At 40.7% G+C, this 27,216-nt stretch overlaps 1 protein-coding gene and 1 long non-coding RNA gene across 2 annotated transcripts; one reads left to right on the top strand and one right to left on the bottom strand.

Moving 5' to 3' along the window:
• The first annotated feature begins 6,493 nt into the window (after positions 1-6,493).
• On the top strand, positions 6,494-9,878 carry LOC142502296 (uncharacterized). The gene is made up of 4 exons (XR_012803724.1): positions 6,494-6,831; positions 7,867-7,922; positions 9,328-9,498; positions 9,586-9,878. It is a non-coding gene; the product is annotated as an uncharacterized LOC142502296 (long non-coding RNA).
• LOC142502295 (uncharacterized) lies at positions 8,526-10,304 on the bottom strand. The gene is made up of 2 exons (XM_075613115.1): positions 10,231-10,304; positions 8,526-9,867 (listed from the first exon to the last, which is right to left on the bottom strand). The coding sequence occupies exons 1-2, from the start codon at positions 10,277-10,279 to the stop codon at positions 8,789-8,791; spliced, it is 1,128 nt and encodes a 375-aa protein (XP_075469230.1). The 5' UTR covers positions 10,280-10,304; the 3' UTR covers positions 8,526-8,788.
• Positions 10,305-27,216: the final 16,912 nt, after the last annotated feature.

Raw genomic sequence — 27,216 nt, 5'->3', positions numbered from 1 at the left:
CAATGCGACATGTAGTGCGGCTTTAATAAATGCAATATAATAATTCTTTCTTCTCTATAACCATTTAAAATGTGGCAGGGAGCTCGCACCAATTAAATGGGTGTGATTAATGCAAGCAACAGATCTCTAAATCCATGTCCCTGTGTTCAATTACATTTGTATACATACCCCTGCTGTGTACACAGAACATGCAAGCCCCTATTCAACACGAGTCCTACTCTTTAGCACCAGGTTGGGTAGTTGCAAAGCAGATGGAACAACAAGGGCATTTACTGTTTCAATGCTACAGGTGACGGCAACACATTGAAAATAAATAAATTGCAGGGGTCTGTGGCAGCAAAACGATTCATCTACACATTTGGGGTGAAGGCATCCCTGACATGGAGAGGCAGCTCGAGGCCCTTATTCTATATGCTATGAACCCACTTCCCATGATGCTAAATACTTTATTCCCATTCATTTAAATGGAGGTGACCTTATCATAGGGAAGTGGCTTCACTGCATACTGAATACAGACTTAAGACTGCAGTACGTCATACCCTTCACCAATGTAGTCCACCTCTCGGGACTACTAGTTAATGTAAGGGGTTAACAGCCGTAATGGGTTAACTATGTGGGATCATTCAGGTTACTTCCCCCCCACATCGTATGATGCAGGATGACTGTGCAGAAAGGATAGCCGCTCCTCTGTATGAGGACTGGAGATACGCACCCCAACAATAATGCAGGACTGAGCTCATATACCCCCTATCGGGGGAACATGGCAGATCTCCCCCTCAGTTTTCTACGTTTTAGACATTGTCACGGTCATTAGATAGATACATCGGAAACATTCAGGTTTTCTAATTTGACCTGATTTTATATACCCAAGTTTTTCCACTGCAGACGTTAGAAAACACCTACGTTATTTATAGCCTACTACAGCAAGTCAGTATACAAGGAATTAAAATATATATATATTTAAGCAATGATGAAATAATACGTCACCATCCGAATTGTTTTCCCTTCAGACTAAACCTAGTTTAGATCACCATTCTCTCAGTTCTATTTCTGCATCCTAAATACTGTACCACTCGTATATACATAGCCTGCTTCATTTATTAGAAGGTATTTTCTTTTGCCTCGAAAACATATGCAGACGCCACAAAATGTTTCAATGTTTGGACTTAGGGCCTCATGCAGTAAGCGTTGATAAGGGAAATATGGCCATGTTATAGCCAAAATTGGGTTTGAGATTCAGTAAGCGCCGATAAGTGCTTCATATCGCCAGGTTTCGGAGCCGATAATTTGGTTATGGCCAGTCGCCTGCCGATAAGCCTGTTTTCGACACTGATCGCCACTTTTTTAAATCGGCTGGATTCAACAAAAAAAAACAGCTTATCGGGGCTGATCGGCACTACGAAATTGAGATGTTATGGCCGATTTCTCCCGCCAACTAAAGTTGGCATTTTGGACGGGAGAACGATCGCTAAGGCTGCCGGAACGGCACTTAGAAAAAAAAAATCTTCTGTACATCAATGGAAGTCAATGGAGCGGGGACGTATAACAGTATAGTACTGTTTACGTTTCATTGCTCACAATACAAGGGGGATTTGCATTACAGTGTGGGGGCATTCCCTGCATTGTGTCACAGCTGACGTGTCTTATTTGCATAACATTCGACTTTTACATGTTTTCAGCATTTGCGGGTCACATTACTCATCATGTGATGATGTGGCAAGGGAAAATACTATACTACACTCTTAAAGGAGAACCTCACATCATATCACACATTTTACTCAACTCAGCGACAATTATTTACATGATGTCACACATGTCACACATGTCACACATACACAGTATATTCATCTTCCTTTACATTACACAATGCTTGTAATGTGACACGCATCTTTAAACGTTCATGTACATCTGTCTTCTCATGTTTACATATACTTTTGGGTCCTCCCTATTTTCATGACGTCACTTATTGGACGCTCAATCACATTGCATGTTTACATTGTAACCGTTGCATTACAAGCACTTCAACCTAACTTATACACACATGTACAGTAATTCATCATTGGGACACCTTGTAAACTCATTCTATACCAACTATCCTCCTTACACAAATGCATGCATATGCACACGACTATTCATTGTTGCCAACATGTCACAATAACATGGATAATTACACATGTTACACAAAACTTTTCCCACGTCAATCTCAGCCTTTTTGTCTCATTACATGACTGACTCTTGCGTTCACAAGTGTTACATGCATTGCACATGCAACTATTTATTTGCAAGCAATCTTTGTACAAAGCTTCACGTCACATCATTGCCAAATATCATCATTCCCTGCAGAATACACACAACAAATACTTAGAACAACAAGTGCACACAGCTTGCCACAGAAGTACTTTATTATGTTAATGTAACACCTTGCATTTTACTATGTCACCTGACATCATCACATACCTATTTAAAGGACGCACATTACCTGCTCATTCACAGCTACTCATTTCAAAATGTTGCGAATGTTTAGGAGACGCAGGAACATTCTTTTCTATGACATGCTTGATGATCAAGAGAATCATATAGGGCAAGGTAGGGACACACCGAGGGACAGTGACAGTGACGCGGATACGACAGGGACAGGGAGAGGGACAGGCCGAGGGACAGGTAGAGGGACAGGAGATCAGAGGAGAAGACAGAGGAGACAACTTGTGCCTCGTCCGCGTCTGTACAGGGAGAGAACCCTGTTAGATGGGATGAGTGAGGAGGAGATTGTAAGTCGCTATCGTTTGAGTTCAGCAGCAATCTTAGCTCTTTATGAGGAGATAAGGGGGGATTTAGATTTTTTCACAGCCAGAGGTCGTGCAGTCCCTGGGCTTGTTAAAATGCTGTGCTCATTACATTATCTTGCTTCCGCGTCATACCAGACAACTGTGGGCATAGTGGGCGGGGTCTCGCAATCTACATTCTCGCGGGCCTTGACCCAGTTTCTCTATGCACTCAATAGATGCGCTAGGAATTATATTCATTTTCCTACAGAGGCGACAGAGTGGCTGGAAGTCAGGACTGGCTTTTATAATATAGCAGGGATACCATGTGTGCTGGGTGCAATCGATTGCACACATGTTGCTTTGATTGCACCTAGTCAGAGTGAGCATGTGTACCGCAATCGGAAGCACTACCATTCACTCAATGTACAGGTGGTATGTGATGCGACGATGAGGATAATGCATGTGGTACCCAAGTTCCCTGGTTCCAGTCACGATTCCTCTATCCTGAGGAACTCTTCAGTCTTCCATGCGTTCGAAGAGGGACATTTTGAACCTGGTTGGCTGCTGGGTGAGTACATATTTACATGTTCTAACACAAAACACATGTTGATTTAGGAATGTTGGCATTGTAGAATTTGATCACTAATGTCAGCTTATGTGTGCTCCATTCATTATAGGTGACTCAGGATACGGAATTAGGCCGTGGCTCTTGACTCCGGTGCTAAACCCTCAAACTGAAGCAGAGGACAGGTACAATGCAGCCCATATATCTACAAGATCTGTTATAGAGAGGACATTTGGCCTACTCAAGACCAGGTTTAGGTGTCTGGACAGAACTGGTGGGGCTCTTCTATACAAGCCTCAAAAAGTGTCTGATATTATCCTTGCCTGTTGCATTTTGCACAATGTTGCACTCAGGCACAATGTACAGTCAGACCTAGCTGAGGCTTTGGTAGACGAGCATCCCACCCATGTAGCTGCTGAAAATGAACAAACAGCCAGTGGTGGCCAGACACGACAGAATCTCATCAATTCATTTTTTTCTTGTAAGTACAAACTCATATGTTCCTAGTACTACTTTTATAGTTTAATTATGTTATATTAACAATAATGTTTCTTTATATAACCTTCTGTTAGGACACAGATGAATATGGGTTGCACACCTTTCTTTTCTCTGCTGTGTGCACAAAGGGATGTGGCACCGGTATGTTATTGTTGCACAGGTTATATAATCCCTCTTCAATTGTACTTTAGTTGTGTGTATGTGAATACAACTTGGGTAACAAAGCAATAATATTTTAGCATTGTGTTATTCCTTATGCTAAGACAAAACACATATTATGCCCATAATCATTCATGCTTCTAGTATGCTTACATACAATGTTATTGGTGCAGTGTAACATGTACATCCATATGATGTGTACACCAGGCTGATTTACATTTTGAATGTCATGAAATATACATGGTGTTGTACATTTAACACCAAATACACACTTTGCTGTGTTGTTTACGGTACTGAAGATGGCATGTCAATGTTTGCAATTTATATATTGTTCCTTTGCATTATAGGTATATCTCCAGTATGACTGATCATGGTATGTATATTTGCTGACATCTCTCATAAGATGTGGCTACCTCAATCTTCCTATAATTATTGGAACTAAAAACCCAACATATTGGTTTAAACACAAATGTTACATATATGTACTTTCTGTATCATGTATATGCATTTAGCTACTCTTGAGCTTTCATGTGCATTGTATTACAAAATGATTACTCACATTTCATCACATTTTATGTATGTTTCCTTATAATTTCCATTAATGTAATATAGAGGTGGTTGGAGAAAAGGGGATAACTGTACTTATTTGTTTACTTACGGGAGCACATTCATCACTAGCATAGACACACTTTTTAAGACAACTGTTTGTGTCTCTATCAATTGGTGTAGGATCCATGTATAACACCGACAAATGATAACACCAGCTTTATTATGGTAGCTTATATCATCATATTGACTATACTATGTATTTCTAAACGATTAATAAACACAGTAAACTATAGTTAGTTAGGTTAATGAAATATACACAGAAACGTACTTCATAACATGATGGTGATGTCATATTCAGAACATCATGCATTGGAGGGGACCATAACATCTGGCCACTAACATTATTTGCTACAGTCCCAAACCATTTTATCTACATACCCATGTAACAAGAGATTTTAAAAATAAATGGCTACTTGGTTGTAAGTGTCCTTTACATTGGGAGAAGGAGTGGCTCACTGAGTAAAGACACACACTGGCACTGATAGTTTGAAGCAGGGGAGTCTGGTTCAATTCCCGGTGTGGGCTCCTTGTGACCTTGGCCAAGTCACTTTATCTCCCTGTGCCTCATGCGGAAAAAAAACATTTGTACGTTCCACGGGCCAGGGACCTCAGGCTGAAACATGTGTCTGTAAATCGCTGCGTACAACTAGCAGCCCTATACATGAACATGCTCATATTATTATTATTATTGTTACATAGTTTCGACAGTCATACGTTCCATTACATATTAGAATACACAAATGTGTTAGCAGAGTGGGAATGGTTGTTATATATAAAACACACCATGTCATAAAATGTTAGTAGTCATTAAAGAACACTCAATAAAAATTCATGAGGCACTCTTTTGCAACATCATTATGTTAATTAAGTGCTTATGCAATATAGGCATAAGGGTATCACATTTTTAATTGTTTGTTAATAAGCGCTGCAAGCAATATAAAATTAGTTCCATATGTAGTATAGTAGTCGGTGGCTCCTCCTCACAATCATCTCATATAAAGGTAGACTCTTCTGAAATCATACATTGATCCGATTGTATCTTCCCCGACATCTCTGAAATACAGCAAACACATGATGGTCAAAGATGGCACCTTACTAGATATGCATCCGTGACAACGCGTTACGCAGCTCTATATGATTGTGTAGATACACACGTCAGTCACTTATATGTTAGAAGTAAAACTGTTCATCAGTATGTAATGTTTCTTTAAATTTGTAGCAGGCATAACTATGTATAAGAAGTGAACGTTGCCTGTATACTGAAAGATGTGCGCGCACATCTTTGTGTGCGCACGCACTTCACGCTTGGCTCCACTAACTGTTAGCGCATGCGCAAAACAAAGCGTACGTTGTGCGTTCAATACATGTTGAAAATACCAGTAAACATAACATCTTTATTTCAAATACAATGAAGACGAAACTACATTCGTTCTAAACGAGTACATCTGTATTCTTTTTAAACAGACGTGTTTGAACAGAAAGCACGGCCGATAACACAATGCGCAAATGCAATACGTGTGACGTCATGTTAAGCCAGCGTGAAACGCACGCTAACACTCCTCCCACTCAATTAACATTCGGCTAACGCCCAGGGTACGCCTACAAACACTGAGCCGCACGCATCACACACTGCAGTTACCGTTACTATAACAAAACATGACAGCCAATAGGCTTTGAGGCGCGCACGTCGCTTGGGGGCGGGACTTACATCACTAATCCTTTTTAAGGACGCCTTGGCCCATGACAAGGGTCCCACGTCATACGTGGTGGACCCGGTTTTCAATGTTGTAGATGTTGCATGATAACAAAACAGGTATGTGTTAGAGTAATGGTAAAATGTTGCTAATATGTTTAAAGGGATAGGAAAGTACGTATATTTATTCCGTCAGCAATGTGTACTACTCTTTCAGGTCCTACTATATTGTATTAGGAAACAATTTGTTTGTGATCGCTACATGTTATGCAGTCTGCAATGTTACGCTGTATCCACGCATTGAAAGTGAAAATGGTGGTTACAAAAAAAAAAAAATTTAAACGCAGAGTCAACGCATAACGATTGTTATATTTACCATTCTTCTAGAATTAACTCTTCGCCTGGCTGCAACTGGTCGCTCCAGAAATGCAAGCCATTTTCATCCACGCTTAACCCAACCGCTGAATCCAGTATGGCACATATCTCCTCCAGGATGCGCTCATAGGAATCGCCACTGCTTTCTTCAAATAATTGGTCGGGAGGTAGGTTCATTTCTTCCGGTTCCCATTCCAATGCAATTTCAGCTGAAAGGCTTGGTACATAATCATAGTACTTTTGTTCTTGTACAATGTGGGTTTCAGGAATGGAGGCTGCAGATATTGCAGCACGTATCGATTCAAACGGATCAGTAGTAGCGGATACATTGCTATTGCCATTAGGAATAAATATGCCTTTCACGACAATATAAGTGCCGTCTTTCAGGATAAATTGTTTTTCCGGGGCAATCTTCCAGAAACCATAGGTGTGTTGTAGCTTATCCTGGTCACGTTCAAAAAAGTCATTACTTGATAAAGTGAATCTTATTGAGGAATTAAAATTCCGTGCATGCTTACGGTCTTGGTAATAAGGATATTTTGCTCGAATGAAATCATCGATTTGGCGTGTGCTTGCTTTCTGTCCGCGACTGTTCAAGATGGCTTCACAGATCATGTACTTATACCCTAAAAGGGGATTAATATTGTTAACGAATTCATCAGCCATGTCTGAGTAGCACAAAAGCTGTGTGCAGGTCTGTGTTATTTGCTCATCAAAATGAATGTGCTGAATGGCTAACAAACTCCTGTTTTTCCTTGTCAAGGTCAACAAAAGTAACTACTTTGACTCCTTATTTCAAACGCCAATTGGATTTGTTTGTCTAATTGGGTTAACAGTTGTGGTTCGTGATATGGGACTGTGGGAGAAACATTTCTCCTTCTTTTATCTCGTTTGTGAAAAACATCCCTAGACTGTGAATGCGTTCACATAGTGTTTTTTTGAAAACTAACAAAGACCAGTGTGTGAAAATATTTCTTAGCCAGGCATATCAGTAAAAACACACCTGCAAAAAGAAATGTTTTTTCCCCGCTTACATTTCTGTGTGTATGTGAAAGTCTGGTTAACTCCCTGTCTGCATGAGTTTAAATACGTGTGTATATATATATATATATATATATATATATATATATATATATAAATATATCTCTTATAAAAATATATATATATTTATATATAATATTTTTTTTTTTTTTATATTGCAGGAGTACACACAACATTGATGGCATTAAGTATACCTTGTATGAAACCTATTTAAATGGTGAGAAACATGATTGAATTAAGTAATAAACATTTGTTTAAGCACAATACTGTTAGAGTCTCATACTTAGGATATTTCTCAAACATTAGGCCTGTATTATTAAAATAGTGTTTTCACAAGGAAGCATGAAGTGTATTAGTTTGTGTATACCAGTTTATATAGTACTATATATATATATATATATATATATATATATATATATATATATATATATATATATATATATATACACATATATACATATATATATACACACACATATATACATATATATATACACATATATACATATATATATACACATATATACATATATATATATATATACACACACTCACACTCACACTCACTCAGTGTGTGTGTGTGTGTGTGTGTGTGTGTGTGTGTATATATATTATTATACATTCTGAGATGTTATAGAAACGAACACACAACTGATTAAAGGACAAAATTACAATGGCCAAGCAAGGCAAAGGTAAGTAATAATTTACACATAATCCTGCTGTACACGTACAAGAAAGATGTTTGCACTTACTTAGGTGTTTTAATAATTGCATGTGACTAATATGCATATGCAATTCTTACATCAATTAACACACCCAAATGCAATGTTTTGCTGCAAAGTCAATGGCAGCTTCTCTAAACTTAGCAACTGGCTCCTGGTGGACCATTACTGAACAGACGATTACAACATAAATATTTATAACACAATTAATTATGAGTGTTAACATTTCCAAAACTTCACGTGTACAAGAACATAGTTGAAAGTTTGGAAACAACACAGTCTTCAGCATACATACAATAGTAATTAGATAATGTGAAGTCAACAAAACAAGGCCAAAGACATATTTTCTGAATTATAACATTTATTTTTTTTGTTCCTTTTGCGAGCGAGTAACAGGCCTGCTTGTTGTCTCTTGAATTTTCCTTTTTCTTTTGCCACCAACTTTAGGCACAACAGAGCCACTTTGAGTGGCCTCTGGCACTTCACGGGCAGGGCTTGTGGCCAGTGACTGTTCACCTACGGGGCTTGTGGCCAGTGACTCACCTACAGGGCTTGTGGCCAGTGACTCACCTACAGGGCTTTTGGGCAGTGATTCACCTACAGGGCTTTTGGGCAGTGATTCACCTACAGGGCTTTTGGGCAGCGATTCACCTACAGGGCTTTTGGGCAGCGATTCACCTACAGGGCTTTTGGGCAGCGACTCACCTACAGGGCTTTTGGGCAGCGACTCACCTACAGGGCTTTTGGGCAGCGATTCACCTACAGGGCTTTTGGGTAGTGACTGTTCACGGACAGGGCTTGTGCCCAGTGACACATGTGAGCAAGTTGGTAGACACTGCACAAGTGATGGTTGGTCTGTTTCATGTGTGTCTTGTTTTGTTTTTGTCGCCTCCTTTGTAGGTGTCTGCTGCTGAATTTGTACAGATGGCAGCGGTAGGATGTCATCAGGAACCTGCACAGCAATGTCTGCTACTTGACCGGTAACATTTGGGCCTGGTGAATGAATATCAGATGAATGTGGTGAAAACTGACCTGCATGAACAGATCCTGGCTGGGAGGTGTTGAATTGTGGTACATTAGTCATTCTCCAGTAATTAGCTTGTGTTTGCTGAACAACTAATGCTTCGAATGAGGTGTTGATTTTTTGCAACTGTTTAGGCACTTCAATGAAGACTCTGTGGAGATGTGCCAATTGTGATACTGTTTCTTCCTGCAGTCCAATCATCCTTTCCAGCACTGTCATCATGTCTGAATGGCGACGATTTTCTGCGTCCACTATTTTTCCCTCTGAAGCTACAATTGCATCGTATGTGGAAGTTGATGGACGATTTGGCGGTACAACAGTTTCTATTGGCACCTCTTCATGGTCACATGATTGTATTTCAGTCTCTTCTGTGGCGTCATCCTCATCATACTCATCATCCTCATCACCATGATGTTCTAAAAAGAAATGTACACATTATTAAATGGCATGTTAATGTATGCTGTGTTACTATGTAATTGTACTATGTCCTAAGTAACACCTAACATGTTAGCATACGTTTTATAACCTCATTAAAAACTACCTTGACTTACGAATAATGTTTGGACTCAGTATGAAATATGAATGAATGAAAAGTTGCTCTAAACTCAGAAGTCCTACATGATAATTAACATCAGTAACACAATACATGTTGCCTTACACTTAATTTTCACTGACACTAAGTAATCCTATTTAAAGAAGATGTGCAAAACAAATAATGCACATGACAACATAACATATAGAAGAGCACATATTATATGGCCAGCAAATGATACACTCACCTTCTAGTAGTGTTGAGCTGGCTGACCCAGGTGAAGACACTTGTTCCATCTCAGGTGACACATGTCCTCCAGGGGCAACTATATATAACAATAACATAAGTTTTACATTTACATGTGTAAATATTGAACAAACACTTATTGTATGTTCTGTATTTATGATTAACTAACAACATCAGTTCCTTAACCGAAAATGTGTGTGAAAGTGAACATAAATAGTTGTAATAACACTGTACATGCCTGTGTACTTAGAATTTTTGAGTTCCCTAACATACAACATACTATGTTTCTGCAGTAATGCGTGAGGATAAATAGATTAAATGAGTACATAAAAATCATATGTTGTGTAGTGATATCAGTATCATAATGTACATAACTATCATGAGATGACCATTCACAATGGTTATCATGAAGGTGGTCATATTGCAAAAAGTGTTGTTTTTGGTAGAGGATATGTGTGGTACATTAATCGAAGATGTGGCACACCTGAATGTGGCTGTGACTCAACAAGACAACACATGCAGTGTGTGATAATGTGTCTTTCATAGTAGTTCAACTATAGATATGAGTGAACTAATGTGTGACGTACGCTTTGATAAGTAATGAGTTGTTGGGGCATTTAGTAGCTAGAGTTAAGCTTTCAAATGAGTGTGATTAACTTCAGTTGTGCTATTCAGGTTGTAAGAAAGGTATTCCCTTCCCCAAAAAGCCTAATCAGCCACACCTTTCAATGACTTGAAACAGGTGCAAATGGTGTGAACTAAGTTGACCGTGAAATGAGGCTGTAATTAGTGTGTGTGCTGAACCCCACCCCCTCTGTTGAAGTGTATGCTGTGATGAGATATTAATTGCAGCTGCTTTAACACAATGGTAGATGAGCTAAGTAGTCATCTGCAGTGTTTAAGTTATGAAAACAATGACATAACATATGCTACGTGTGCCTCATTATGCTGTCTGTATATGACATAAAGCAAAAATGGACCTTTTCATAAGCAACTATAGATGTGTTAGTGCCAGTGATGTTTGTAGGCCGTTACATGCAATTTCTTTGATGCATGCTTAAAATAGGCAGTAATGTCATGTTTGTCGGAGTAAAATCAATAAAATACACAATAACATGATACATATTTCTGTTCTGTACCTGTAGCTACTAATAATTTCTCATGAACATGTGTTACACGTGTACTACCCTGTTGTTCCCCATCTTCGCCCACCATCAATTGCTTCCACTGCAGCTATGCATTTTGGGAATTCACATGTAAATGAGCACGCAATGGCACGTGCTATATTAGTTACTGCTTTTAGTAGGACTACTACATATATGTCTATTTTGAGATATATATATACAGAATCAGACATATACATATATAGATGCAGGTATGCTTATATTGTGAAGACAGTATAAAAAGCAGTGTAACTATGCAAAATAACTGTAAGCAACGACACGCCTAGTACAGTAATATTTATCACCTGCTGGAAATTGTGACGGATAAATTCCAATGTCACGGTCACCAGCCAAGCCTTCCACGACGACGGTAAGTAATTTTGGCCGAAGCAGCTCCTCCAATGGAGTCAATATGAGACGTTGTGGTGTGGGCCCACCTCCAGTGCCAGTAGCATGCACGCGTTGGTCTTGTATTTTCTTTTTCAATTTGGACCTAATATCATCAAATCTTTTCCGACAATGATACTTGTCCCTGACACTATTCCCACAGGCATTGACACCAATGACTATTGTGTCCCACATTTCTTTTTTGCTTGCTGCACTTGTCCGCCCTTGAAAAACATATAAAAGATATGAGGTAAATGAATAATAATATAAGCACCAGTTTCCTACACTGCTAGCTGTTCCAAGTGATAGCAAACATGCTGTTTTATGTGTAATATGTGCAGCACATGAGCATTCACTACTAAACCTATACATGTAAGCAAGGTTGCATTCATATTGTATGCAGTTCTGGCAAATTGACCGCCTGTGTTTATTTGTCCTTGTAAGGCATGATAAAAAGCTGTGTTTCCACACTAATGAACATAGAAAGATATTGTGTACCCATATTTGCATATGAACAAAACTCAGATGACCTAGGATCACATGTATTTGAATAATAAATGTAAAGTTACACTTACCTACTAAATGTCCATATATACTGTCATAGTGCTCCAGAATGCCAGTGACAAGAGCCCTATTTTCCTGGTCATTGAAGCGAGGATTACGTGGCTTCTCCACACGTTTTTTCCGAGCAGGTTTAGGGTCAGAGCTTGGCTGGTGCTGACTGGACTCTCCTTCTTCCAATGGAAGAGCCTCCAAAAGCTGGCCACCAGCAAGCACGCCACCACCATCCACCCCATCAGCAACTGCGCCACCAGCAGCACTCCCAGCACCAGCACTCCCACTCCTAGCACCAGCACTCACACTCCTAGCACCAGCACTCCCACTCCTAGCACCAGCACTCACACTCCTAGCACCAGCACTCACACTCCTAGCACCAGCACTCCCAGCACCAGCACTCCCACTCACAGCAACAGCACTCCCACTCACAGCAACAGCACTCCCACTCCCAACAACAGCACTCCCACTCCCAGCAACAACACTCGCAGCACCAGCACTCCCACTCCCAACAACAGCACTCCCACTCCCAGCACTCCCACTCCCAGCAACACCACTCGGTGCACCAGCAACATCACTCCCCTGAACAGAACGTTCACTCCGACGCGTACTCGCACGAGTAGCACTCCCACTCCCACCAGCATCACTCTTCCCACGCTTTGCGGGCATACTTCCAGCACTCACAAAAAACAGACAAGAAATGTACAGGCAATCACACGACCCACTTCCACATATAAAACAAGACAAAGATGTAAACAAAACAACAAAGGACAAAGCTCACCCAATACACAACAAGTCTCTCAGTCAATATGCAAATCTTCAATCGTCCAGCTCTGTGCGTCTCTCTCTCTCTCTCACTCCCAACAACACAGAGAATGATTAGCAGTACACGTTGCCTTTAAATATGGCGCGCAATCAAAAACATGCTTGTTTCGCCTGATTCAGCAAGATTTGTGATTGTGCAACCTAACAGCACCCCGCCACGCACGCCGATACACCTGTGTGTGATCGGCTCATCATCGTGAGAGTGGGCGGATTTGTTTTCTGGTTGATTTTGAATGTATTCGGCACTTACTGCATACGGAGAGGGAAAAACGCCAATAACATGACTAATCGATAAGCTTGCCGATTTCACATAATCGTCGCTTACTGCATGAGGCCCTTAATGTCTTGAGCCTTCCACTATCTTACATGTAAAACGACACTGTTGATATTCTAAAGGAGAACCACTGGAACAGAATACTCTGTAAGATGTATGGGGTGTTTTCCTTCTGCCTGCAAGGTTTCTATGCATAACAAAAATAGATTGTTTTGACAAAGGCCTCTTTTTTCCCCCAAAAAAGAAAATAGCATAAATTATTCTATTATTTGAAAGGCAAGTTATTTAAACAGCTCAGTTTATGCTATCCAGATATCTGTGATAATACACTCTTAATACATTCCAAACAGATTAAATAGGAAACAAAGATAAATATATATATATATATATATATATATATATATATATATATATATATATACAAAAGATCACAAAAGAATAGATTCTTAGCAGATATAGCAGTTTCTCTCAAACAGCATTGCAGTAGCAGCCCATTTGTTAAGCTTGACAGGAGGCTTTGATAATTTGACATCACTGCATTTAATATGCCGAAAAGCAATATGTTTACCTACAGTCTATGGGAGTTGCGTAGCTAGATATGCGCGGGCCTCCGGGCAAAACATTTTTTCAGGGCCCCATTTATATTAATACCGACTGCAATTTATTTCTCCCTCCCCCATCATCCCTCCTCATCATCCCTCATTATCATACCTTATAATTTCTCCCCCTCCTCATCTCGCCACCATCTTCATCATTACCTCATCTCCCCCACCATCATCATCATCTAATCTCCCCCACGTCATCATCACCCCACCATCATCATCACCTCATCTCCCCCAACATCATCATCATCTCATCTCCCCCACCATCATCATAATTACTGTGACGATAGCCTGCCAAAGGTATTAAAGGTTAAACAAATCACTGGGTTGAACTGAACGAGTCTTTAGATATAATAAAGTATATTTATTCCTTTGGTTAGGGGAACACACGAATAATACAGTAACAGACAAGAAGTACACTTACTTTGGGGTTGGGGAATGATAAGTATGAAGCATAGCAATTCTCTCGCAATCAGGTAGCATTCAGATGATAAATTGAAGACAAAGGATACAGGGGAACAACAGTTTATAAACCTTTTTGTGCCCTATCCTTAACATTGAGTACCATGGATTGGTTTTCAATTACCTCTAGCCAGTCGTTAACCTTGGGAACACAATTTGACTCATGCCCCCTGCTAGTTGGTACATGCGCAGTAGCGCTCTGGGGTCTCATTTCTATAACCCCTCCTCTACATCAGGAATGCCAGCTAGTCTACCAGTTTGGGATTCTGGCAGGATATTCTTTGTTTGAGAGGTGTGAAATGGAACACTTGAAGACTGCTCTGATTTGAGTAATCTCCGCACTCATGCAAACAGTGGAGGTGACAAAATCCTTTGAAACATACTCAAGTCCTAGACATTGGGTTGCCTTTCTGGCCATATGCTACCCTGGTATGCAAAGGAATTTCCTCTGGGTTTTACCTATACCTTGAAATACAGTATGTTGGATAAAACATGAACATATTAAAATATCCGGTTCCTTTGGGTCCAGCAGGTCCAAACTCCTGAGTTCTCAATGCCGGAACTGGGACACCCTATGGTCCAATTTGCGACCTGCTACGACCTTTGGAACCGGAGATACACAAATACACTTAAAACCGTTTCACATTTTAATACACAAAACTCCGCTGTAAATTAAATCACGGTTTTTCACTAAATCCCCATTGAAAACAACGGGCTTCGCCGCCATAGACTTTCAATGGCAAACCGCCGCCGTTGGCGGCTATGGGAATCCCCGCCATAGACTTTCAACGGGGCGATGCCGCCGTTGAAGTCAATGGGGTTTTTCCGCCGTAGCTGGTCAATGGGGTTTCGCCGCCATTAGAGTCTATGGGAAAAATCCCGAACTTTCAAGAGGGTCCATACTCCGTCGGGTTGGTCCAAGAGGGTCAAGGATGGTTCTGCAGCGATGCCGGAGCAGTGGCTACAGATACCCCAAACCCTGATCCTCTGGGCCCTCCGGAACCGGAGCTATGGATTACCAAATTTCAGCTTTTGACACTTAGCCGTTTTCCTGAGCTGTTTCTGCCGCCGCCATTGGAACCTATGGCGCGGCCCGCTCTTCTCGGTTTGACCCTTATTAGGGTCCAGGATATGGGGACCCGGTTGTGGTCGAGTGGGGGGAGGTCTAGGAACTAGGGACAGAAAGAATTTTATTTCTAGGGGCCCTAGAACTGTTTATTCCCACGCCACTTGTCGTTGAACTTGACTTGTAAGTGATCAAAGCTCTCCTATTGAAAATGTATCCGCTTTGCGGTTAAGCGGTTTGGACGGCAGCCAACTCGTTCCTGGAAAGCTCTCTCGAGGATTTCTCCATTGAAGTCAATGAGCCCATTGACTTTCAATGGGAAACCGCCACTCTCCCTCTCGGACACCATCTGCTGGTCTTCTCAGAAACAGGACTCAACAGCAAGATTCGCCATTGAAAGACATGGAGTTCCAATGGCGGCCTATGGGAGCCTGCAAAATGGTGCCTGAAAAGGCGGGAAAGTTACACAAAGGGCTATAATCACTATACAACTATTAACGCTTGTGCTCCCGGATGGATCCCAGTGTGTGTGTGATGCAGACACTGATTAACCAGATGTTACAATAAAACAGGGGGAACAGGGGAATACACATTTACATGTCATAACAGGAGTTAAATCACAGTTCTGGGTTACAGCCCAGTTAACCCCTTGTCTCCCTGGTGAGGTCAGGGGATGGCCAAATGGGGTGTAACCCCTTTAATCCCAGGCCACCCCCTTTCTCCCTCTACAATTACCTCATCTCCCCCACCATCATCATTACCTAATCTCCCTCATCATCACCTCATCTCCCCCACCATTATCGTTACCTCCTCTCCCCCAACATCATTATAATCATCACCTCGTTTCCCCCACCATCATTGTCATATCTCCTCCACCATCATCAGCACCTTCCTCCCCCCTCCTCCCCCATGCCTACCTGTGGATGGTCCGGCCTTAAACAGAGGATAAGCCGCAGAGGAATCATCAGCTGTTACATCGGCAGAGCAGGAAGCAGGAGAGGAGCGCGCTCTAGTGATTTGACCCGGAAGTCTTTCTTACTTCCAGTGTCAGCTCTGTAACAGCTGCTGATTCTTCTGCAGGCTTTTGTTTATTGCCGGGGCCCACTGCCATGGGTTGCTGACAGGGGGGGGGGGGGGAGCGTGGGCCCCCAAGAGCGCGGGAAACTGCTGGGAATATTGGTAACAAATTATCACAAATGCGAAAGTGTTACAAAGGTCTTGCACTGCTGGGGATGGGGGCTAAAACCTGCTATAGAAATCAAAGAATCCTCAGTATATTAAAAGTCATTAAAAATGGCATTAAGTGTTATAAAAAATACAGTCACTATTATCTAATACTACAGAACTGATTAATTTTTTTTTAAAAAACTAAAAAAAATAAGATTTTACATTTTGCTGCTTTAATAATTAGTGGTGCAAGTGTACAGAGTAGACCGTTTGTATATGGTTAAAGCAGTGATTTCCAACCAGGGTACCAAGGGCTTCCACCTGGACGCGGGCCGTCAGCACTCACTGTGCGTCCCGCGATGGCTTTCCTGGCTCTCCCCCTCGCCTGCCCCCCCAGCCCGCTCTCAGGACTGCAGGAGCGTGCTCTAGCAGTGCGACACTTCCGGTGCCTGCTGCTAGCTAGAGCGAGCACGTGCGTGCATGCAGTGCTGCCTGATCTGCTGCCAGCTTGCCGCTGCCGCCTCCTCTGCCGGCAACCGCAGGATACCAGCCTCTCCTCCTGTCTGAGGTAGGCATATGAGGGGGCGGGGGGGATATATGTGAGATCCAGGGTGGCGCAGGGTGATGTGAGATCCATGGGGCGGAGGGTGATGTGAGATCCAGAGTGGCGGAGGGTGATGTGAGATGCAAGGGGGTGGGTATATGATGTAGATGATGATGGTGGGTGCTGGGGGAGATATGAGGATGATGATGTTTCGGGGTGCTAGGGGAGATACGAGGATGATGATGAGGGGTGCTGGGGGACATATATGAGGATGATGGGGGCTGCTGAGGGAGATATATGAGGATGATGAGGGGTGCTGGGGGAGATATGTATTGGGAGGTGAGGGTCTTTTTTAAATGTATTGGGGTGATGGGGGTCTTTTTAAAATGCATTGGGGTGGTGGGGGTCTTTTTAATATGTATTGGCGGGGGCGGGTATTTTTATTATGTATTGCAGGGTGTGGTTATATGTATTTAGGGGGTGGGGTTTAATGGTATGTATTTTCTGGGGTGGGGGATTGAGTGAGAGTGGGGTAATTGACGGAAGGTAGGGGCGAGTGAGAGGAGAGAGGGGGAGAGGGGTGGAGGGAAGGAGTGAGGAAAAGAGGGAGGAAAAGTGAGATGCAGGGGAGAAATGCATGCGAAGGGGGAAGAGTGAGTGAGACGGAGGGGAGAGAAATACATGGGACGTGGGTGGGAAATAGAGGGGGCTCGTAAGGTGTGAAATTTTGTGATTTACCCCTGTCGAACCGAATATGTATCCGCCAGATAGGGGTTCCCCGAGATTTTTCGAAATACTGCAAGGGTTCCTCCAAACAAAAAATGTTGGGAATCGCTGGGTTAAGGTATATGTACCACAGGTGAATTGAAGTGTGCTCACACATTATCTTGAGCAAATAACTTTGTATCCTTGCGCTACCACAGTTCAAGCCTACATGCCCCATGCATGCCTCCTAAATATACACACTTTCAAATTTTAAAAATATGCTATATAAACACAATATATTTGGTTTTTTTTTGCGTGCCACACAAATTGAGACAAGGTGCAATTAATGTGCATTATTTATGCCTTGGTGCCTACATGTAACCGTTAGAGAATTTGGAATTACCCAGTATACCGAGGCTGCTAACAGGTAGTGCACACACTTTTTGGCAACTTGATTGAAGAGAGACCCAGCAATGATTAATGAAACAATAAGCCTCCGGTATTGAGAACAGGGAGTTGGGTAATAGTAAGCCGGATAGAGGTACAGGGGGACACCTCCCTAGGGGGCGCCCCCAAGTAAATCACAGCCCGGCACTAACCACCTCAATAATCTCCCTGAAATACCGCGTGGAGGTTAGGAGTACTCACGAAAAAGCCGTCCCTGTTGGTGCAGGGAATTCTGCAGCGGCTTCCTCCTCTAGTGTAGCTGGCGTCAGCGTGCTCCTCCGGAAATGATGACACAGGAAGAAGGGGGTAGGATGGTCCGTGGTTCACAGCAACTTCAGCAGCCAACGCATGGATGTCTAAAAAAACTTTATTGATCGCTAGCAGCAAACATCAGGCAACCACTCTAACATGTTTCGTCCAGGCTATGGACTTTTTCAAAGAGTGCTGATAGTGTATGGCAGCCAAATAGATATAGGGAGTGGTGAGTGTATGCCACCAATAGGAACAGGGAACGTATTTAAACCTCACCTGTGGTAAATTAATCATTAAAGTGGATAACTATCTCCACAACAATCCCCATAGCAATGGCTGCACAACAAGGTATTTACAACATACACATGAGAAATCTTAAAAACAAAACAGAACATATAATGGATAAATTTAAAAACACAACTACTGATGTTTTAAGTTACCAGCATCATTATTATTATATAAAGCTATATCAATTAATGGAAGTATACAGATGTATAATAAAGGATTTCATATATCTAGTACTTATAAAGTATTTTCAGTATCAAGATTCACCTTAAAGGGATATAAACATTTTATCAATTTATTCACATAATTCATATCCATGGATACAGTGGCAACCGCATGACAGACGGTAACATCATATGTCACCTCCCAGATCACAATGTAATTGGGTGAACACTGTGAACCCACCCCAAAACTTAGCCATTACCCCATCAGAAAGTGTTTCAGTTCCCACTCCTGATTGATGCCGGCCGGATGGAGTGTGTTCAGAGTGTACACCCAATACATTTCCTGTTTATTTAATACCCCCTCTCTATGGCCTCCTCTAGCGTTACAAGGGATATGTTCAATTGCCATATAGGAAAAGTTAGCTATTCCCCCTTTAGGGCATCTGGAGAAGTGTCTGGGGACTGGATGAGATACATCATTCTTTTTAATAAGCCTGACATGCTCGGCAATGCGGGTCTTGACTGGCCGAATGGTTCGTCCCACATACAATTTTTTGCAACCACATCTCAAAAGATAAATGGTATAGGATGTATTACAATTCAAAAATTCTTTAATAAAATATTTTTTTCCATTGATGTCAGTTTGGACAAATTTTGTACTATGAACATATTTACACATGGAACAATTTCCACATGCAAAAAAGCCTTTAGGAATACTACCAATTCTTTTAAGATCAGTTTTAGTTTGAAAGTGACTTGGCGAGAGGTGCGATGCTAGTGTCTTAGCCCTACGGAATGAAAATTTTGGTCCCTTCAAGGTAAACTCAGCAATATCCTTATCAAGGGACAGGGTGTGCCAATGTTTATGCACAATGTCGCATATAAGCTTGGATTGGCGACTATAAGTGGTGATGAATAATGGACTCATATCACTATACTTGCTCTTAGATTGTATGTACCCTTTATGATGTTTGTCTTTTTTCTTTTGATCAAGGATTCCAGGGCGATCCAAAGTCATAGCGTACTCGTATGCTGTCTGGATATCTGTATATTTGTAACCCCTGGCTTGGAATCTCTCAAATAATGCTTGTGACTGCAAAGAGAAATTCTCATCATCAGAACATATCCGTCTCAACCTTACAAATTGGGCTCTCGGAATACTTTTGATTAAAGATTGTGGATGACAACTTTTGGCTGACAGTAGTGTGTTCCGGGAGTTTGGCTTGCGAAATATGTCAGTTTGGATTAGCATGTCATGGTCTATGTAAAGGAGCAGGTCCAGATAGTTAATGCAATTTATATTTTGTTCATAAGTGAATTTAATATTAACATTATTGATATTAAGTGTATTTATAAATGCTACAAGTGATGATTCATCGCCGTCCCATATAATAATGAGATCGTCGATGAATCTTTTATAGTAAATAATTTGTGAGCGATATGAATTATTACTGTGATATATGTATTGTGCTTCCCATAACCCCATGAATAAGTTTGCATATGATGGTGCAAAACTTGTGCCCATTGCAGTGCCTAATAATTGTAAATAAAAACGTGAATCAAATAAGAAATAATTGTGAGTTAATAAAAATTTAATAGATTCTAATAGAAAAGTGCAAAGTGAAGTGGACAGATGTGATAATTGTAAAAAGTGCGTGATAGCTAATAACCCGTGATCGTGATTAATGATGGAATACAGAGAGATCACGTCAAGGGTGACCCATCTGTATTCCTTTTTCCAGACCAGATCCTTTACATCTACCATGAGGTCCGTGGAATCCTTAATGAATGACGGTAATGCCAGTACCAATGGTTTGAGATAAGAGTCCACATACCGCGATAACCCATCTCCCAAAGATCCAATACCTGCCACTATAGGACGACCAGGAGGGTCGACCAGTGACTTATGGATCTTTGGGAGATGGTGGAATACCGGAATCACGGGATGTGGACTTCTCAAAAATTCAATCTCATGTTTGTCTAATGTACAAAGTATCTTTCCAAATTCAATAATTTCATCTAGTTGACTAATAAAGTCCTGTGTTGGATCCTTTTTAAGAAGTTTATACTGATCCGGATTCCCTAGCTGCCGTAATGCCTCCTGTTTGTATTGTAGGGTGGATAGAACCACAAGGGCTCCACCTTTATCAGCATTTCTAAACATGATGTCTTTGTTATGCTTCAAAGTGTCTAGTTCATGAATCTCTGTGTATGTCAGGTTATTGGCATGCATAGATGAGCAGGAGAAACCTTTAGATAAAATTTGAAGGTCTCTTTCTACCAACCTTTCAAATGCCGTAATGAAAGGCCCCCTATTGGCATTGGGGCAGAAGATAGACTTCTTTTTAAATCCTGAGGAGTGGGTGCCAAAGAAAGGTTGGGAGAAAGCATTGATTTCTTCACCTTGCTGCTCAAGTAATGCGTCCAAGTCTGATAATACACAGGTTTCCTGAAAGGTATCAAGAGAAATATTAGTTAATACATCGTTAGTAACAATATTAGGTAGTACATCATCAGTATTGGGTAATACAACATCATTATCAGAGTCAGACAAGTTATTGGTTTGAAAATGTCCTCTTGATATAAAAAACTTTTTTAAGGATAATTTGCGGGTGAACCTTTGGAGGTCAATCACTGTCTGAAACAAGTGGAAGTCCTGAACCGGGGCAAAACCCAGTCCCTTATTTAGTAGAGATAATTGTGCATGGGAGAGTTCCACTCCTGAGAGATTAATGATGTTATTATCACACTCATCTATGTGTACTTCTTTCTTTTTGGTCTCCCGCGAGTTTCCACGTTTTCTCCGCGATCGTCTGGTTCGCGGCGTGATCGTGTTCCTGTGGATAAAAAAGAAGACGAAGAGGGAGCCTGTTCCTGATTTTTTGATCTGGCCCCATTAGATGTGATAGATGACCTGCTGTCGCTCCTAGATCTCCCATGGTTATCCCGTATACTCTCAGTAGAACCTTCAAAAGATACAGAGTGAGATCTCAATTCACACTCTGAGTAGTCTGACTCTGCACCTGAGTTGTCAGCTGATCTTCCCTTTAAGATAGACTTATTAGGGTTGCTTTTAGACCATCCTTTGGATTGAGGTTTAAACCCCCTTGCTGTATTAGATCCCACATTCTCTCTTGTTTGAGGTTTCTGCCAACAATAAATTTGTCCTTTTATGTAATCTACACGGTCTCGTTCGAACTTGCTGTGTTTTTTGTCACTTATTGTGTCCTCTATGGTCTCAATATTAGTCAGCAGGGTTTTGTCGTTTTTTATAAATTGATCCATTTTAGTAAATGGCTTCAAGTTATTCCTCAAAAGGTTTATTTCCAACATTAATTGCTCCTTTTCTTTTGACTTCTGCTGAATGATTAGTTCCATTAGCTTTAGGGAACATTGGTTTAAAGTATCAGTCCAGTCCTGCTCAAATTGCATATTGGTAAAGCCAAATGTTGGTGTCTTTTTTATTCGCAAACCTCGTGGTATTCTTTTACATCTAATATAGTTGTTCAATGAGGTGATGTCCCACCATAGGCGTATATTCAACACCAACAGTCTTTCTAGCTTTACAAAATAATGTGTGAGGTCTGAAGGCTCCTCACATATAACCTCAGTACTTTCATTAAACAAGTGGGCAGCTTTTTTTGAACGTTTGGCATTGTCCCCGCATGCATTGACATATGTATCCACATTTGTATCCTCTAATTCAACATCAATATCTTCCATGGCAACAAACCAATATAATAGTATTGAAAAAATAAAAAATTATTTATTAATATCTTGTTAAAAACTCTCATGCGTTGGCTGAAGCCTAAGTGCAAAAAACAGTAATCCTTAAATTCTTGAGTAAATAATGTCCTTTATATTTTGGAATTTTCCAGGATAGTCCAAATAAGCATATACAATTTACTTATTCACTTATTCACTTGCCCGTGAGCCATCAGGTAGGAATAGATTGCTAGAGAATTTGGAATTACCCAGTATACCGAGGCTGCTAACAGGTAGTGCACACACTTTTTGGCAACTTGATTGAAGAGAGACCCAGCAATGATTAATGAAACAATAAGCCTCCGGTATTGAGAACAGGGAGTTGGGTAATAGTAAGCCGGATAGAGGTACAGGGGGACACCTCCCTAGGGGGCGCCCCCAAGTAAATCACAGCCCGGCACTAACCACCTCAATAATCTCCCTGAAATACCGCGTGGAGGTTAGGAGTACTCACGAAAAAGCCGTCCCTGTTGGTGCAGGGAATTCTGCAGCGGCTTCCTCCTCTAGTGTAGCTGGCGTCAGCGTGCTCCTCCGGAAATGATGACACAGGAAGAAGGGGGTAGGATGGTCCGTGGTTCACAGCAACTTCAGCAGCCAACGCATGGATGTCTAAAAAAACTTTATTGATCGCTAGCAGCAAACATCAGGCAACCACTCTAACATGTTTCGTCCAGGCTATGGACTTTTTCAAAGAGTGCTGATAGTGTATGGCAGCCAAATAGATATAGGGAGTGGTGAGTGTATGCCACCAATAGGAACAGGGAACGTATTTAAACCTCACCTGTGGTAAATTAATCATTAAAGTGGATAACTATCTCCACAACAATCCCCATAGCAATGGCTGCACAACAAGGTATTTACAACATACACATGAGAAATCTTAAAAACAAAACAGAACATATAATGGATAAATTTAAAAACACAACTACTGATGTTTTAAGTTACCAGCATCATTATTATTATATAAAGCTATATCAATTAATGGAAGTATACAGATGTATAATAAAGGATTTCATATATCTAGTACTTATAAAGCATTTTCAGTATCAAGATTCACCTTAAAGGGATATAAACATTTTATCAATTTATTCACATAATTCATATCCATGGATACAGTGGCAACCGCATGACAGACGGTAACATCATATGTCACCTCCCAGATCACAATGTAATTGGGTGAACACTGTGAACCCACCCCAAAACTTAGCCATTACCCCATCAGAAAGTGTTTCAGTTCCCACTCCTGATTGATGCCGGCCGGATGGAGTGTGTTCAGAGTGTACACCCAATACATTTCCTGTTTATTTAATACCCCCTCTCTATGGCCTCCTCTAGCGTTACAAGGGATATGTTCAATTGCCATATAGGAAAAGTTAGCTATTCCCCCTTTAGGGCATCTGGAGAAGTGTCTGGGGACTGGATGAGATACATCATTCTTTTTAATAAGCCTGACATGCTCGGCAATGCGGGTCTTGACTGGCCGAATGGTTCGTCCCACATACAATTTTTTGCAACCACATCTCAAAAGATAAATGGTATAGGATGTATTACAATTCAAAAATTCTTTAATAAAATATTTTTTTCCATTGATGTCAGTTTGGACAAATTTTGTACTATGAACATATTTACACATGGAACAATTTCCACATGCAAAAAAGCCTTTAGGAATACTACCAATTCTTTTAAGATCAGTTTTAGTTTGAAAGTGACTTGGCGAGAGGTGCGATGCTAGTGTCTTAGCCCTACGGAATGAAAATTTTGGTCCCTTCAAGGTAAACTCAGCAATATCCTTATCAAGGGACAGGGTGTGCCAATGTTTATGCACAATGTCGCATATAAGCTTGGATTGGCGACTATAAGTGGTGATGAATAATGGACTCATATCACTATACTTGCTCTTAGATTGTATGTACCCTTTATGATGTTTGTCTTTTTTCTTTTGATCAAGGATTCCAGGGCGATCCAAAGTCATAGCGTACTCGTATGCTGTCTGGATATCTGTATATTTGTAACCCCTGGCTTGGAATCTCTCAAATAATGCTTGTGACTGCAAAGAGAAATTCTCATCATCAGAACATATCCGTCTCAACCTTACAAATTGGGCTCTCGGAATACTTTTGATTAAAGATTGTGGATGACAACTTTTGGCTGACAGTAGTGTGTTCCGGGAGTTTGGCTTGCGAAATATGTCAGTTTGGATTAGCATGTCATGGTCTATGTAAAGGAGCAGGTCCAGATAGTTAATGCAATTTATATTTTGTTCATAAGTGAATTTAATATTAACATTATTGATATTAAGTGTATTTATAAATGCTACAAGTGATGATTCATCGCCGTCCCATATAATAATGAGATCGTCGATGAATCTTTTATAGTAAATAATTTGTGAGCGATATGAATTATTACTGTGATATATGTATTGTGCTTCCCATAACCCCATGAATAAGTTTGCATATGATGGTGCAAAACTTGTGCCCATTGCAGTGCCTAATAATTGTAAATAAAAACGTGAATCAAATAAGAAATAATTGTGAGTTAATAAAAATTTAATAGATTCTAATAGAAAAGTGCAAAGTGAAGTGGACAGATGTGATAATTGTAAAAAGTGCGTGATAGCTAATAACCCGTGATCGTGATTAATGATGGAATACAGAGAGATCACGTCAAGGGTGACCCATCTGTATTCCTAATAATAGTCCATTATTCATCACCACTTATAGTCGCCAATCCAAGCTTATATGCGACATTGTGCATAAACATTGGCACACCCTGTCCCTTGATAAGGATATTGCTGAGTTTACCTTGAAGGGACCAAAAAAATTTTCATTCCGTAGGGCTAAGACACTAGCATCGCACCTCTCGCCAAGTCACTTTCAAACTAAAACTGATCTTAAAAGAATTGGTAGTATTCCTAAAGGCTTTTTTGCATGTGGAAATTGTTCCATGTGTAAATATGTTCATAGTACAAAATTTGTCCAAACTGACATCAATGGAAAAAAATATTTTATTAAAGAATTTTTGAATTGTAATACATCCTATACCATTTATCTTTTGAGATGTGGTTGCAAAAAATTGTATGTGGGACGAACCATTCGGCCAGTCAAGACCCGCATTGCCGAGCATGTCAGGCTTATTAAAAAGAATGATGTATCTCATCCAGTCCCCAGACACTTCTCCAGATGCCCTAAAGGGGGAATAGCTAACTTTTCCTATATGGCAATTGAACATATCCCTTGTAACGCTAGAGGAGGCCATAGAGAGGGGGTATTAAATAAACAGGAAATGTATTGGGTGTACACTCTGAACACACTCCATCCGGCCGGCATCAATCAGGAGTGGGAACTGAAACACTTTCTGATGGGGTAATGGCTAAGTTTTGGGGTGGGTTCACAGTGTTCACCCAATTACATTGTGATCTGGGAGGTGACATATGATGTTACCGTCTGTCATGCGGTTGCCACTGTATCCATGGATATGAATTATGTGAATAAATTGATAAAATGTTTATATCCCTTTAAGGTGAATCTTGATACTGAAAATGCTTTATAAGTACTAGATATATGAAATCCTTTATTATACATCTGTATACTTCCATTAATTGATATAGCTTTATATAATAATAATGATGCTGGTAACTTAAAACATCAGTAGTTGTGTTTTTAAATTTATCCATTATATGTTCTGTTTTGTTTTTAAGATTTCTCATGTGTATGTTGTAAATACCTTGTTGTGCAGCCATTGCTATGGGGATTGTTGTGGAGATAGTTATCCACTTTAATGATTAATTTACCACAGGTGAGGTTTAAATACGTTCCCTGTTCCTATTGGTGGCATACACTCACCACTCCCTATATCTATTTGGCTGCCATACACTATCAGCACTCTTTGAAAAAGTCCATAGCCTGGACGAAACATGTTAGAGTGGTTGCCTGATGTTTGCTGCTAGCGATCAATAAAGTTTTTTTAGACATCCATGCGTTGGCTGCTGAAGTTGCTGTGAACCACGGACCATCCTACCCCCTTCTACATGTAACCGTTGATGTGTAATCCCATTTACGTCAATCATTGCCAATGCTATTCTGCTTTAATCAACCCTATTATTACTCCAATGGCTCGCAAAATAGGGCAGCTTTCAAATCTGTCTGCACCAAATACAAAATGTTAAATACCCCAAACATGACTTACCTTGAAGGTGGCAATTAGAGCTGACATCAATGTATGATCAAATCAACATTTGATTGGGATATGAAAAAACACACATTGGCTTTTTAACCAGCTGACATTTAAACTGCAACATGCCAAAGCGATGGATCATTCGCACAGT

This window comes from Ascaphus truei, chromosome 9 (genome assembly GCF_040206685.1).
Source record: "Ascaphus truei isolate aAscTru1 chromosome 9, aAscTru1.hap1, whole genome shotgun sequence".
Classification (NCBI taxonomy): domain Eukaryota; kingdom Metazoa; phylum Chordata; class Amphibia; order Anura; family Ascaphidae; genus Ascaphus; species Ascaphus truei.
The sequence above is the reverse complement of the archived record's forward strand: the minus strand, read 5'-3'. Positions and strand labels throughout refer to the sequence as shown.

Bases quoted from the DNA above. Each gene is read 5' to 3' on its own strand.
- LOC142502295 (XM_075613115.1), bottom strand. From the start codon at position 10,279: ATGGAACAAGTGTCTTCACCTGGGTCAGCCAGCTCAACACTACTAGAA. The intron at 9,868-10,230 runs GTGAGTGTATCA...ATTTCTTTTTAG, and splicing joins CAGCTCAACACTACTAGAAG to AACATCATGGTGATGAGGAT.